The sequence below is a fragment of the Limanda limanda genome, chromosome 1 (genome assembly GCF_963576545.1).
Source record: "Limanda limanda chromosome 1, fLimLim1.1, whole genome shotgun sequence".
Lineage (NCBI taxonomy): Eukaryota > Metazoa > Chordata > Actinopteri > Pleuronectiformes > Pleuronectidae > Limanda > Limanda limanda.
Genome location: NC_083636.1, coordinates 17,200,133 through 17,212,718, shown reverse-complemented (window position 1 = coordinate 17,212,718; position 12,586 = coordinate 17,200,133). Strand labels below are relative to the sequence as shown.

Below are 12,586 nucleotides of genomic sequence, written 5' to 3'. Positions count from 1 at the left end.
TGTATTCAAAACAGTAAATCCACTTTTATAAGAGAATAACGAGCGAGTCCAGCGGAATGTCCCACAAGCAAAGGTATCATATTAATAAATCCAGGTCGATGAGCGGCAGTAAAGGCGACTGTCGGCCCGAATTCATTTAAATAGGATGAATTATAAGGAGTTAGACGAGCTGTGGAGCTCCATGGCCGGATGTGGACAGCGGCAGCCCAGCGGGGGGGCACTAACGGTGGACACAGATCCCAGCGGTGAAGTCCAATACCTTGCACTTTATTAACATTACGGGCGTGAGGACGATCAAATGGCCAGGAGAAAAAGTTCACAGAGGATGAGATGGGAAAGGCAAATACCTCTCGTGAGAGCGTTGGAATCCCACATCTGCAATAATTAAACCAGTTTGATTAAAAGAGGAATAATTTGACAGAGATTAGCAGCGACCAGGAGAACCTGAGTGTTGGAAGCATGAGGTGAACCGAGTAGATACGAATCACAGAAACTTTGGGAAACAAGTTAATTTCCAGGGTTAAAACTGGAGAGATGAAGACTTTAAATGTCACTTTAACTTCCCTCCACACATTCCCGCCCCCACGGAATCAGAAGGATTAAGGCATTTTAGCGACCTTCTGTTATTGTTTAGATTTCACTGTATTGGTTTTTTAATAGTTGACTTTTTAGTTTGGTCCATGTCCCGTCTGCTAACTTGGAGGCAGCCAGCCACCAGGGGGCGATCCAGATGATTTGGCTCCACAACCCTACCACAGTCATGAACTCTTGTCATCATCACTTTTAACTTTTTAAATACTTTATACAAACTTTGGCCCTGATTAAACACTATCTCATGCTACATTCATTTCTTTAAAGCTAGCAAAATCAAAAGTAGGCGATATGTCAAAGTCAAATTATTGTTCATCTGGTAGTATTCACTGTGTTTGCAGATTTTAAAGATGTTTATTATCCGCCGGAAAAAACAACAAGAAGAAATCCAACCTGCTCGGCTCAGTTGACCACATTCCAGTCAGCGGCTCCGTCTGTTTTCCTCTTCGCATCAGACATATTCTCTGCAACATATTTCGGTCATGACAGTGCGACCACCGGGGTTTTGCTGAGTCATATGTCTGAGCTCCGGCTGCTGTTCCTTGCGTCGAGCGTGCTGCGGTTTGACGGAACTCGACAGGCCTGACAGACGCATGTGTTATGCATCTCAAGCTGCTTATTTTGAGTCCAACGCCGACTCAATTGTCACAACGGTGGAATATAAACGAGCTGATGAATTGCACAGAAGGAGAGTGTTTGCACTTAGCAGTGGAACTTGATTCTTCACCGTTCACTTCGAATTTAATCCAGAGACCACGCTCTGTTCATGCAGGTGAGAGAGAGGAGAAGCACATCAGGCACTGGGAGGCAGTGACACGCTCGACTGTCTGTGATACACCAGGGAGCTGCTTCGAATCTCCCCTGCTTTCTGCAGCTGTGTATTATCGTTGGCTGTAATGCGACGAGGTGCAGAGCAAAGTGTGATTCTCTCGGAAATCACTCAGGGACGGAGCGGCTGCGGTCGCCCATAAAAAGGCTGTTCAGGGGAGATTTCATCCGCGATGGTGGGAAAGTAATGTTGACAAAACATAGTGTGCAGCGAGTCAACAAAACGGCACATTGTGTTTTACTGCCGGGCGACAAAAACAAGGCGACTTGTAAAAGTGTGAGGCCCAGAAACTTCAACGAGGATTTGTGCATCATCACAACTCCCACGCGTTCAGGCCAATTTCCATCTCCTCACTTTCTCTGTTTGGAGTATTTTGTTCTTAATTGTCTGCAAACTGTGACTTTTTTATTTCACTGGAAAAAAAATCATTCTGCAGATGTTAGAAGAACAAAGATCATCATAACTTTTACTTATCAGCTGTTTGTTTTGGCTCTTAACTTGAAAGATTAACTGAAACCACAGTCTGGTAAGAATTTGCATGAGGTTAGTTCCCAATTACTGGATAAACTTAGTTTGTCCAATATCCCAACAGCTAACATGGAGGAGGCAGGGTTTATGAGCGATGGACTGCAGCCACCATGGATCAAGGATCTTTGGCTTCACTTTTGGGAAGCAGTCATGTCCTCCATCTTTAAAAATATGTTACAGGGCCAACATTATAATTTTATGTATTAAAATAATAAATAAAATAATTTTAAAGAAGTAGATAAAGGATCTAAAGCATATTCTAAACAAATTAAATACACAAATTAAAAATGTAGATGAAGTAATCAACACTTAAAAAGTTCAGCTTGTGATCAAGGTCGGTTTTTATCGCTTGACTAAAAAGTGGAAAGAAAAAGAAAAACTCTTCGTAAGATTCAATCATTTCAGTCAAAAGCATAAATTTTCCAATTTCCATTTTTTAGTTGTTTCGGTAAAATCCCCAAATGTTGCATCAATTTACAACGTCAGCTGTTCACGCACATTAAAATTCCACATTTTTATTACAACAGATGAAATGAAGGACGATTGAAGCATCAGGAAGGCGAGTTTGTCACTTTCCAGTCTGATTAATGCCAAACATTAAAAACACTTTATCTTCCCTGAATCAGGGACGGACTTTAATTCATCTTTAGTTTTTTGACTTAGTTGATCTTTGTCATATTTTCGTTCTTTGACTCACAGTGAGTTTTTAATCGATCAGTCTCATTAGTTGAGCAGCAGTTTATTTAAACCTCAGGTTCAAACCAGTGTCAACCTCAGCTGGTACAGAACCACTCTCGTCTGAAAACACCGGAGCTTCACAGGTTCATCCCCCTCTCATACTTTCATTCGTAGATTAGTTTGGAAAAGTTCAGTCAATTCTGCACTTTTGCTTTTAACATCATTTCACTTTGTTACGTTTGTTTAACGGTTTTCTTTTCCCCGTCACCTGTGTAAATCCCCAGGTGTCGGCCGGCCTGGTTTTACGGTTCAGCTGTCGCGTTGACGTTTCTCGTGTCAGTTTCATTGTGATTGTTGACGAGCGTCTCTTCTCCATAAACCTGCAACTTCATCACACAACCTGACGATGTTGTTCGACTTTACTGACACACGTTGTGAGTCTAAAACACAAGACGCTGCTGGAAACTCCAGAGAAATGAACTCACATTTTGATATTTGCTACGTTCCAAGTTCACAAAACTAACTAAACCCAAAAGAAAATAACAGATTAACTAGATCTCGACCGATATGGATTTTTCGGGGGGTTACTGTTGATACTGTTTTTATTCGAAGTAACTATAAATAAAAAGAAAACTCAAACACAACAAAATATCAGGAACTTTTAATTGAGAAAATAAACACATTTTTTAGGGATGATTAAAATGTTCTGCATTGTTCATTTTTGTAAAGTTTTCTTATCAGTGCACACCAGCAAACCCAAATATAACACGTCTCTGAAAGGCTCCTATCTGCAGATTTTATTTCTCAGGCTCTGATATTAACAAAAACATTCTGCGAAGAGTTTGCTGCAATTTTTTGTATTATTGCTCACAAAGAGAATCCCCGTCGGTCCGAGCTGCAGCGGTGAAATTGCAGCGACGTCCATGAGGAGCAGATTGCGTGTGACCGTGGAGCACGAGCAGGTAGAGTTTGGACACAAGCGACGCCACTGGAGGACAGAGGACGGGACGTGAGCGTGTGTTACTGAGAGATAAGGAAAAGACAGAGGAGCGCCGCAGTGCTTTCTCTTTTTTTATTTCAGGGTACAGGCACGGAAATTAAGTGGCACGAACAATAAGTGAACAATTCAGAAGAGCAGATGGACATAAATGGAATAAAGTTAACTTTGTCTGCCCCCCATAAAAAAATCCAGACAATTTACCCCCTGATCTCAGAACTGTGAAACCAGGAGTTGATCAAAAATCTGTTTGTTTGTGCTCTCATAGAAGATAAGAGGCAACGGAAAAGGGAATCTCGCTTTGAAACCATGAGGAAGAGTGAAATGTGTGTGTCTGTGATCAGTGGTACGCACTGACACACACAGGAGCTGTACACACAAGCTCCATCTCCTCCTATTAACCCTCATGTGTGTTTAAAAAGCTTTTCCTCTTCTTCCTGAATTATCAAGACGGGTTCTGTTCTCTCCTCAAACCCCCCCGCTGAGGGGAAACAGGCCCTGAGTTCACCGCCAAAAGAGACACTTCCTCCACTGTTGCTTTTGTTGACCATTGATTTATTTCTCGTCTGGTCTTTTTCTGTCTCGGTGACACGTGTAAACACGAGGACAGATTGCAGGAAAACACAATTTGCCTGATTGAATAAAGGACGTTTCAGTGACGGCTGCTTTGCTCCTCATATCCCTCACAGGGAAACATTTCATGGTCTAATTGCTGTTGAAGCAGCTTTGATTTCGCCGCCGAATAACGGACGTTCCTCTGCAAACAACTTGCTGACAAACCTCTCTCTGTTCAATCAGCCTGCTCTCTTCTGCCGGGGCCTCGTCTCCTCTGTGACAGCTTCACAAACTCCAGCACACATCCACTTTTCATATCTCTCCCTTCACCACTTTCTCTGCGTTTGCCTCCCTCCCTCCCTCCCTCCCCCCCGCTCGGTAAGTGGGTCTATCTCATCTGCTCCGAGAGGGTGAGCGAGGCAATAAGGCAAATCGGATGGAGGGGAGGGGAAAGTGAGCGAGACGATGGATAGTTTGTGACAAAAAAAGACACAGGAAGGACATAGATCTTAAAGACGAAATCATCCACCGAGTCCATGAGTCAGCTGACAGGCGGACAGGGTTCTTAATTGCCCTTAGAGCATATTTCTTATTCCAGCCCCTGGTAATTGGACATGAACACCGGTGATGAATTGCTCAGGCCCCCTTTGATTTGGTTGCTCCTGACGACTGTGTGGCACCGAGAATTATGACTGGCATCTGGGTGCGGGGGGGATGTTAGCAACTGTTGCTTTAAAAAAAACTCCCTGAGACTTTAAATTCCACACATACTGAGTATTTTACAGAATGGAATCACTGCTGGTGCTGCAGCATGTTGTGTGTGTGCTTCACAGCAGCAGCTCTGCTTTACTGGGATCACGCAAAACCCAGCAAGTCACATACAAAAACAACACTTGTCATTGTCTAATTGAAAAACATGTCTTCCAGGCTGAAGCTGTGTTTTTACAACAACAAAAAAACAACACAATTTGAATGTTAAGTAGGAACGTTTCAATCTCGGTTTCCTTCTTTTGGGGGGAGCGAGAAATAACAACCTCTGGTCACTGTGTCGCACTGTTTTCATTTCAAGAGGAAAACAACCAGACGCTTGCTTCTCATATTTAAGTCCAACTGAAATGAGATTGCATGTTCACCCCTCACGCCTGCCACACAATACATATGTATTCATACTTTATATATATATGTATATGAATGTATATATATGTGGTCTGTACATGATGTGCTGTTGTCAGAATGTCATCGATGTTTTGAAGTTGTTTCTCAAATCCCTTTAATTTACAGTGAGTCCACACCAGCAGCTCAACGTTAGCTTTCCTGCTAACGTCCTCTTATTACATGTTATCTTATTATCTGGTCTCTTATCTCAGTGTCTGACTGATACACAAAACTTCTCTACTCATATCAGGCCTCTTAGAACATTCACATCAGAAAACGACTTGATATTTGACAGTTTTACCATAAAACGTTTGAATGCACGACAAACTGATAAATGAAAACACATGCCAGTACATATAAGTTGAATTATGAAAAGAATTAATTATTCAACCGTCAAATATAAACAAAAAAACACATTATTTATTTTGTAAAATGAATGTTTTGACATCGGCACACGTCAGCGAACATGAACACAGACATCGACATGTCTGATAAATCAAGTTTCCTCATCATGTCACCTTCAGAGGCTGTGGGAAAAAAGAACTTCTCCCCAAACACCCTCTTTATAAAACCTCTTCTTTAACATTTCACATCCTCCAAGGCAACATTTAAAGAAGACGTTTTAAACTCCTAGCTGTTATTAGATGTTTATATTACAAGGACAAGTGTTTTAGCATGTTTTATCAGCAGCTGATGTTTGTCCATCTGATCCATAATGGGGTGATTTGTTTTCAGTTGAAATACAATGAGGTGGTTTCTCACGAGGTGGTGAACCAGCCGTTTAGACCCTGCGCCTCACACACTGAGCCGTCACTCACAGAACTGATGTCACTTTCACGTCAAGCAGAAGTAGAATCAGGTTTTATCCACTGACACATCCAGTTTAAATGTCTGTGAACTTGATAGTTGAACAGACTTGTCGATCCTGCAGTAAAAAGTCACACCTGCATCCTCCATGAACTCAGCTTTTAACCACGTGAGGAGGCAGTGATGTGCTTTATGTCGGCTCTGCTCCTTACCAGTCATTTATTTCTATGGCAGCTCGTATTAAATGTTTATGAGCTGTTTATGATATCTGTGTTTATTATGCCTCTGTGCCAGCGACAGACAGGGACCGGAGGCATCTTGATTTTAAGTTGTCCGTCTGTACATATAAGTTATAACATACTTTACATTCTTGCTAACACAATATTAAAAACAAGTAAATACCGAGGGTGTTTCTACAAATTTGGTTCAAACGTCCACTTCACACAAGGTCAAAGTTAAGTGACGTCTAAAAAACTATTCTTTGCCTTGTGAAAAAATATCTCAGGTAACATCTGCAGGGATCCATTTCAAATTTGATTCAAATATCCACAAGGACTCACAGATGAACTCATAGGAATTTGGTGATGAAAGCTCAAGGTCATCACATTTTTAGTATGTCTTGGACGCATTACTATACTAAAATGTTTCCATGGCATTTGTCTGTGTCACCATGATGTTTGTTTTGACGGTTCTCCCTTTAAATGTTTCTTGCACTTCATAGTTAAATGCTGGTCCAGGTGACGCACAGCTGAGGTGTGTCATGAAGGACAGTTTGAAATTCTGAAATTCCATGAAAAAGGTGTGTAATTATATTTAAAGCTTTTATATTATACTGACATTTTAAAGATTTTTCGACATTTATACATTTTTGAAACCTGAAATGTTAACCAATTTTATAAATTTCAGAGGCTCGTCACATTTTTATAAAAATGTTGACTCGTTAATACACTGACGTTTTGGACATTTTACTAAACTATGACATTTTTATGACCTAGTATACTATTTCTTCTATGACTTAATTTTCAAATGAAAAGAAAAGCCAACACGTGCGGTTAATTTTTATTCAGCAGATTTTTAATAGAATGCAAAGGTCCATTACGTGGAAATAAATTCAAACACTTCTTCTGCTATGGCGTACAGAGACATGATCATAACCATTATTAGAATGTAAACTTGACAGAAGGAGAAAGATGATAAAATGCCACATGATGGCACCAATATTTACTGGTCATAAAAGTTTGACATACTGAAAAAACGACAAAACACTCCCCACAGATACATCCGCAGATTTCATCGTCACACAGATAAAACATTGAAGACAAAAATAAACTCATCCCGTTTGTTTTTTTTGGTCTGTGTGGCTCCACCTGCAGTATTTCTCTAAAATAAATCAATGTACACTTTTCGAGATATCCTTACATTTACATGAAATTCATTAGGGAAGCGTAACTGTTTGTAAATAATTAAGTGTCAAAACATCCAGCCACTTCCTGTACAGAGGGAAGCAGGGATTGGTTTAGAGCATCAAAGAGCAAGGAACAAGATTGGCTGAAAAAACACACACACATGATTACTGTAGTTAGGATTCACACAGAAGTGTGTTGAAAGGGTAACATGGCAAATAGTGCAGGCTGCTTGAGCTGGCAGTGGCCCATCGGGAAGATAAAGGAGGAATAGAAAGTGATTCTTGCATGATTTCATTTTTATTTCTATTATTTTAGCATTGCTAGCATGATCTATGTGGCGCTGCAGGGGCGAGCGGAGAAGACAGGACTGGAGGGATGAAATGTCAAAACACAAATAACAAAAAAAAAAAAAGAATAGTGAGTTGATGCTTGTCGTTTAGTTTCTCATAATTTTCCTAACAGTTTCTTCTGTCCGTCACTCGTCGTCCATGTTGGTCTTTGGAATGGTGTTGATTGGATGGTCGGTTTTATTGGTTTCCCTCTTTAACGCCGGTATCCAAACTCGTCAGCATCGTCGGCGCGGAAATCTCCGTAGCGCCAAATATTGAGCTAATGGGAGGAGAAAGATGGATTTTATTGACCATGATGATACAAATAACCATAAAACGCTGCAACATTCCCAACTGCTTGGAAAGAGACACCCATAATTTCTCCAGCACATTGCATGTGAAATGATCAAGAGAGGAGGGAGAGGTGGAGACAGAGCTACAACGAGAGGTCGAGAGAAAGAGCAGAGCTTTCTCCGGCTAGTGCAATTGCTGAATCCTCATCCACACGGTATAAAGGTTCAGTGTGTAGAATTTAGTGACATCTAGTGGTGAAGCTGCATGTTGCAGCTGAATATCCCTCACTTCAAGAACCTGTGCAGTCTGGGCTACTTTAAAAAACATGGCGGCGTCCGTAGAGAGGACCCGTTGCCGATGTCAATATTAAGTATTTAAATATAAAGGGCTCATTCTAGGGTAAAGAAAACACTTCGTAAAATATAGGCGATTAAACACCAGTGGAAAAAAACACTTGGATTATTTCATTTTTAATTTCCGCCATTAGATTCCTTTCACCAGCCGGTCTATTACTTCTCCTGATCCACCACAATATCGCTCCGGCATCGGCTCATAAACTGTCACATGCATTTCACATTCCTAAATGTCGCTCTTATCATGATGCGATTGGCAAAGAGTGTGTGTTTGTGTGTGTGTATTTTGGAGCAGCATCCAGTGCAGGATGGGTTATTTAAAAGTGATAAAAATTGCACAATGTGAGGTGTGTGTGTGTGTGCGCCGTTTTGTTTCTTTTCTGGCTCTCAGAGGCGTGAGCACTCAGCTGTTAATGCCGTGATTCATAGCTAATTAGCAACTGTGCTAATTAGCACTACTTATTAGGATGAATGAATGAAAGGAGCCATTTGTACATATTGTCATTTCCCATCTCTCACTCCGCTGCCTTTTCTCCTCCTCCTCGCAGACGCCTTGAAACATGATCAGTCACTTCAACCGCTGACCTCGTTGTGTTCAAGTTAAAGAAGTGAAGCGAAGCAACGGGAAAATAAAAAACTGGGAAAATAACGTAGGGGGTAACTGATAGAGCTGTTCACTAAAACAGTGGGTAACCTAAGGTTCGGCAGGATTACACAGAAACTACTGAATGGATTTCCAATAAATAACACTTTTTTGGGGCAGATTTGGACAGAGTGAGTGTGAGTGAGAGAGAGTTTGAGTGAGAGTGTGAGTGAGAGACAGAGAGTGAGTGAGTGAGTGAGCTCTCTCTCTAGTAGTTGGTGTAGAAAGCTGTTGTGTTATCTTCTTGTTTTGTTTTCTCAAGACGAAGCTCGATTATCAGTAGGAAAGAAGCAACGAGAAGGTTGTGTGACGGTGACACTTACCCTGGCACTCTTAGCAGATTCTTGACTGTTCAGATATTCTGTCACCTGCGGCAGAGAGAGAGAGAGATGTGTCATTAACATATCACACCACACACAGGGTTTGGAAGGATTAAGTGAATCAGTGCTTTCTTTCAAGCTGCTCTTCCCCTGCAGACATTTCTTTTACCTGCGCACACGGAAGTTCACAAGTTTCTTTTTGCACAAAGTTCACTTTATTTTTTGAGGAGGGCATTCTCTCGCCCTCTCTCTCTAGAGTTGAAGTTCCCTAATTAAGGGTAGTGTGTGTGTGTTTGTGTAAAGCACTTATTGTTTTATAATACCATGATGTTCATAGAATGTTTTCAAACCCACTTGGCCCTGCAGCATGTTTTATTCACTACATCTCAGTCTAAACTTTCTCTTCTTCAGGTTTATATTAACGTGTTCCATTCTGTTTCTCCTGAACTTGTCCTCCTGACCTCAGACAGCCCCACACTAACATGTCACATGCACACAAATGTGATCCACACCCTCTCATAGCCACCAGCGTCACCCACTGAGCGGGAACATTAGAGGAGAACCATTATGCTCATTTCCAGCACTCAGTTGTTTTCTGGGACTCCAATAGAGCAGCTTTACATGATTCACAGTTGGAATAAAAGTGCTTGTTTATTTCAGACTGTTCTGCAGCCCCTCAGCTCAGCCTCTGACTGAGAGAGGCAATATTGGCTCAGACCTCTTTAAAAGCCTACTTTCTCCTGATTGGCTGAGCGGCCGGAACAGCCTGCTGAGGGGACGTGCACTTGGCGCTCGTGAGCAGCGACCCAGCCTCTCGCCGGTGTGCACCGTCGGGTTATTTGTGTGCTGAAGCACAATAAACGACTGTAGCACTGCTCAAGTAGACTGTTGTGGGAGAGCAGGCTGTGCTCGGAGCTGTTGACCATATGAAGAAAATAGGAAAATAAATACTGGAAACGGGGCGTTGGGAGCAGCCGGTCAATTTTCACTCATCATTTAAAAAGTTTCGTCACATGCAACATTACAACGTTTTATATGTGATAAGAAAGTAAAGGAAAAGATACTGGTTTCTTTTGAAATGGTCTTTAGATGCAGGTGTTTGCTGTGGATGCACAGGGAGGAGATATGTAATAGAGTTGGAAGGAGTGTTGAGCATATTGACCATTTCTGCTAGAGCAGCCATTTAGCCTCATCGAATGAACCAGTGATGATTCATAGGGCAGAGCGTGGTTGGGGGGGCATGAGAGAGAGCGAGAGAGTGTGTGTGTGTGTGTGTGTGTGTGTGTGTGTGTGTGTGTGTGTGTAGCTAGAAGCGTTCAGGGTTAGTTGATGTATGGACATTGGAAAACTCTGGCAGCAGCAGCCGACCCTCTGAGTGGAGCTGTCCTCCACCATTACAATGTCAGAGTGGATGCAGAGTAATCAAGCCCCACTCAAGGTCCACCCCCCCTCCTCCCCCCACACACTAACACTTCTATCTTCGTCACTCATTGACAAAATACATCCCCTAAACCCCCCGTACTCTCACATCTATCACTTTTTAATCACATTTATCAAATCTACACGCCCTAAACTAACCTTAGCATAAAGTTAATTCTAATCTGAACCCTGAAACCCAGTTTATCCCTTCAGGCCTTGGAAGGTGTTTTTAAGAAAGTTAGGAAATGGCACAAAGTCCTCAATCTGTACGTCCTGAAGTCAAAAAGGTCTCCACAAAGATAGAAGTACAGACACAAACACGGAAACACAACCCTGGTCACTGTCAACAGTCTGTGAATGTTACGTCAGTTTTGTGAATTTGAATTTAGTCTGATTAAAGTGACACATTAACATTAGAGAGAAAGCTGCTTTAAACAAATACAGAAAACCAAAAAGAATTTCGCTCATTTTGCTCTTGCAATGGATTCAATCCTGCACCATATTTCAGATCTTATTTTAGCAGCAGATGAGCTGGCGTTCACACTCAAACGCACACACACACGCGCCAGAACAAGGCTGCCAGATGTTAAAACTGTCGAGTGTGGATCGGGCACCGTAGTTTAATTGCTTAGCAAGCTCGTGCACATAGGTTGATTTTATAGCTACGCTGCACACGGCGCCGCCAAGACAACAGACCTGCAGGTGGAACATACAGCCGGCGTGTGTGAGTGTGTGTGTGCACGTGCGTGAGTGTGCACGTGAGTGTGCGGCCCAGGAAAGTGCAGCGGCTGCACAAGTCATCCATCACAGCCAACTAAAGGAGAGATCTTTTTTGGGAAGGCTCTGGGATGTGGCGTCTTGGTCCCATCAGGCAGATGTCACCATATGGACGATCCAGCCAACGATATTTCACAGACACAAAAGGCCAGTGATGCCATTTGGGCTTTGGAGGGGAGCTATCAGTCTGAGCCGGGTTTCCTGGTGCTGCACTTGGAAATCTCAGCGGAGGCTACAATGATGTGGAAGAGGGTTTGGCAAATCTGCCAAAGTGGATTTGGCAACGCTCAAACACAAGAGCGACAATTACATCGCCGAGAGAAAAAAAGCTCGACTTTAAAGTGAATTTATTCCATCGCCACGTTCTCCAAACTACATGGCTGCGTCTGAATCCACATGCAGAGTACTACAGCACAATATGCACAGATGACGGCTGCCATATTGGAACCATTACCCTGAGCCTCTTTGTGTTGGGGTAAGGGGGGGGGGGGGCCTTTCCTGGCTCGCCCTCGTCTTTCACTGTTCTGCTCACTTCAGCTCGGAGAAACAACAGCCAATCAGAGCGCAGGCGATGACTGCCTCCACATTATTCACATTAGACATTATTCTGAACAGCTCCACGTATCCTGGTGCCGGATATTTCCATTCAGGTCTTTTCTATTGGCTCCAGCAGGGCGGCATAATGACTCATTTACGACTCAAACAGAAGCACGACTGGAGTTGAGATGATGAGGAGCGTCAAGTGAGAGCGAGTGTGTTGTTTCTTTAGGTTTTTAAGTTCCATTTGAGACTATTTAAGACGTTTTTTAGACCATAAAATATTAAATCACTCATTTTCGACTGATATGAAGGAATATCGGTCTTGTTTCTAGTTTTATCAATGGGTGCAAATATCTGTATCTCAA

General features: G+C 42.3%; 1 protein-coding gene across 1 annotated transcript in view; it reads right to left on the bottom strand.

The window, feature by feature from the left end:
• Positions 1 to 7,192: 7,192 nt before the first annotated feature.
• snd1 (staphylococcal nuclease and tudor domain containing 1) overlaps positions 7,193 to 12,586 on the bottom strand; it is a 173,236-nt gene continuing 167,842 nt past the window's right edge. The window contains exons 23-24 of the mRNA XM_061085024.1: positions 9,489 to 9,533; positions 7,193 to 8,155 (exon numbers count right to left, since the gene is read on the bottom strand). Coding sequence (XP_060941007.1) covers positions 8,090 to 8,155; positions 9,489 to 9,533 — 111 coding nt within the window. The 3' untranslated portion in view covers positions 7,193 to 8,089. The remainder of the gene's footprint in view (positions 8,156 to 9,488; positions 9,534 to 12,586) is intronic.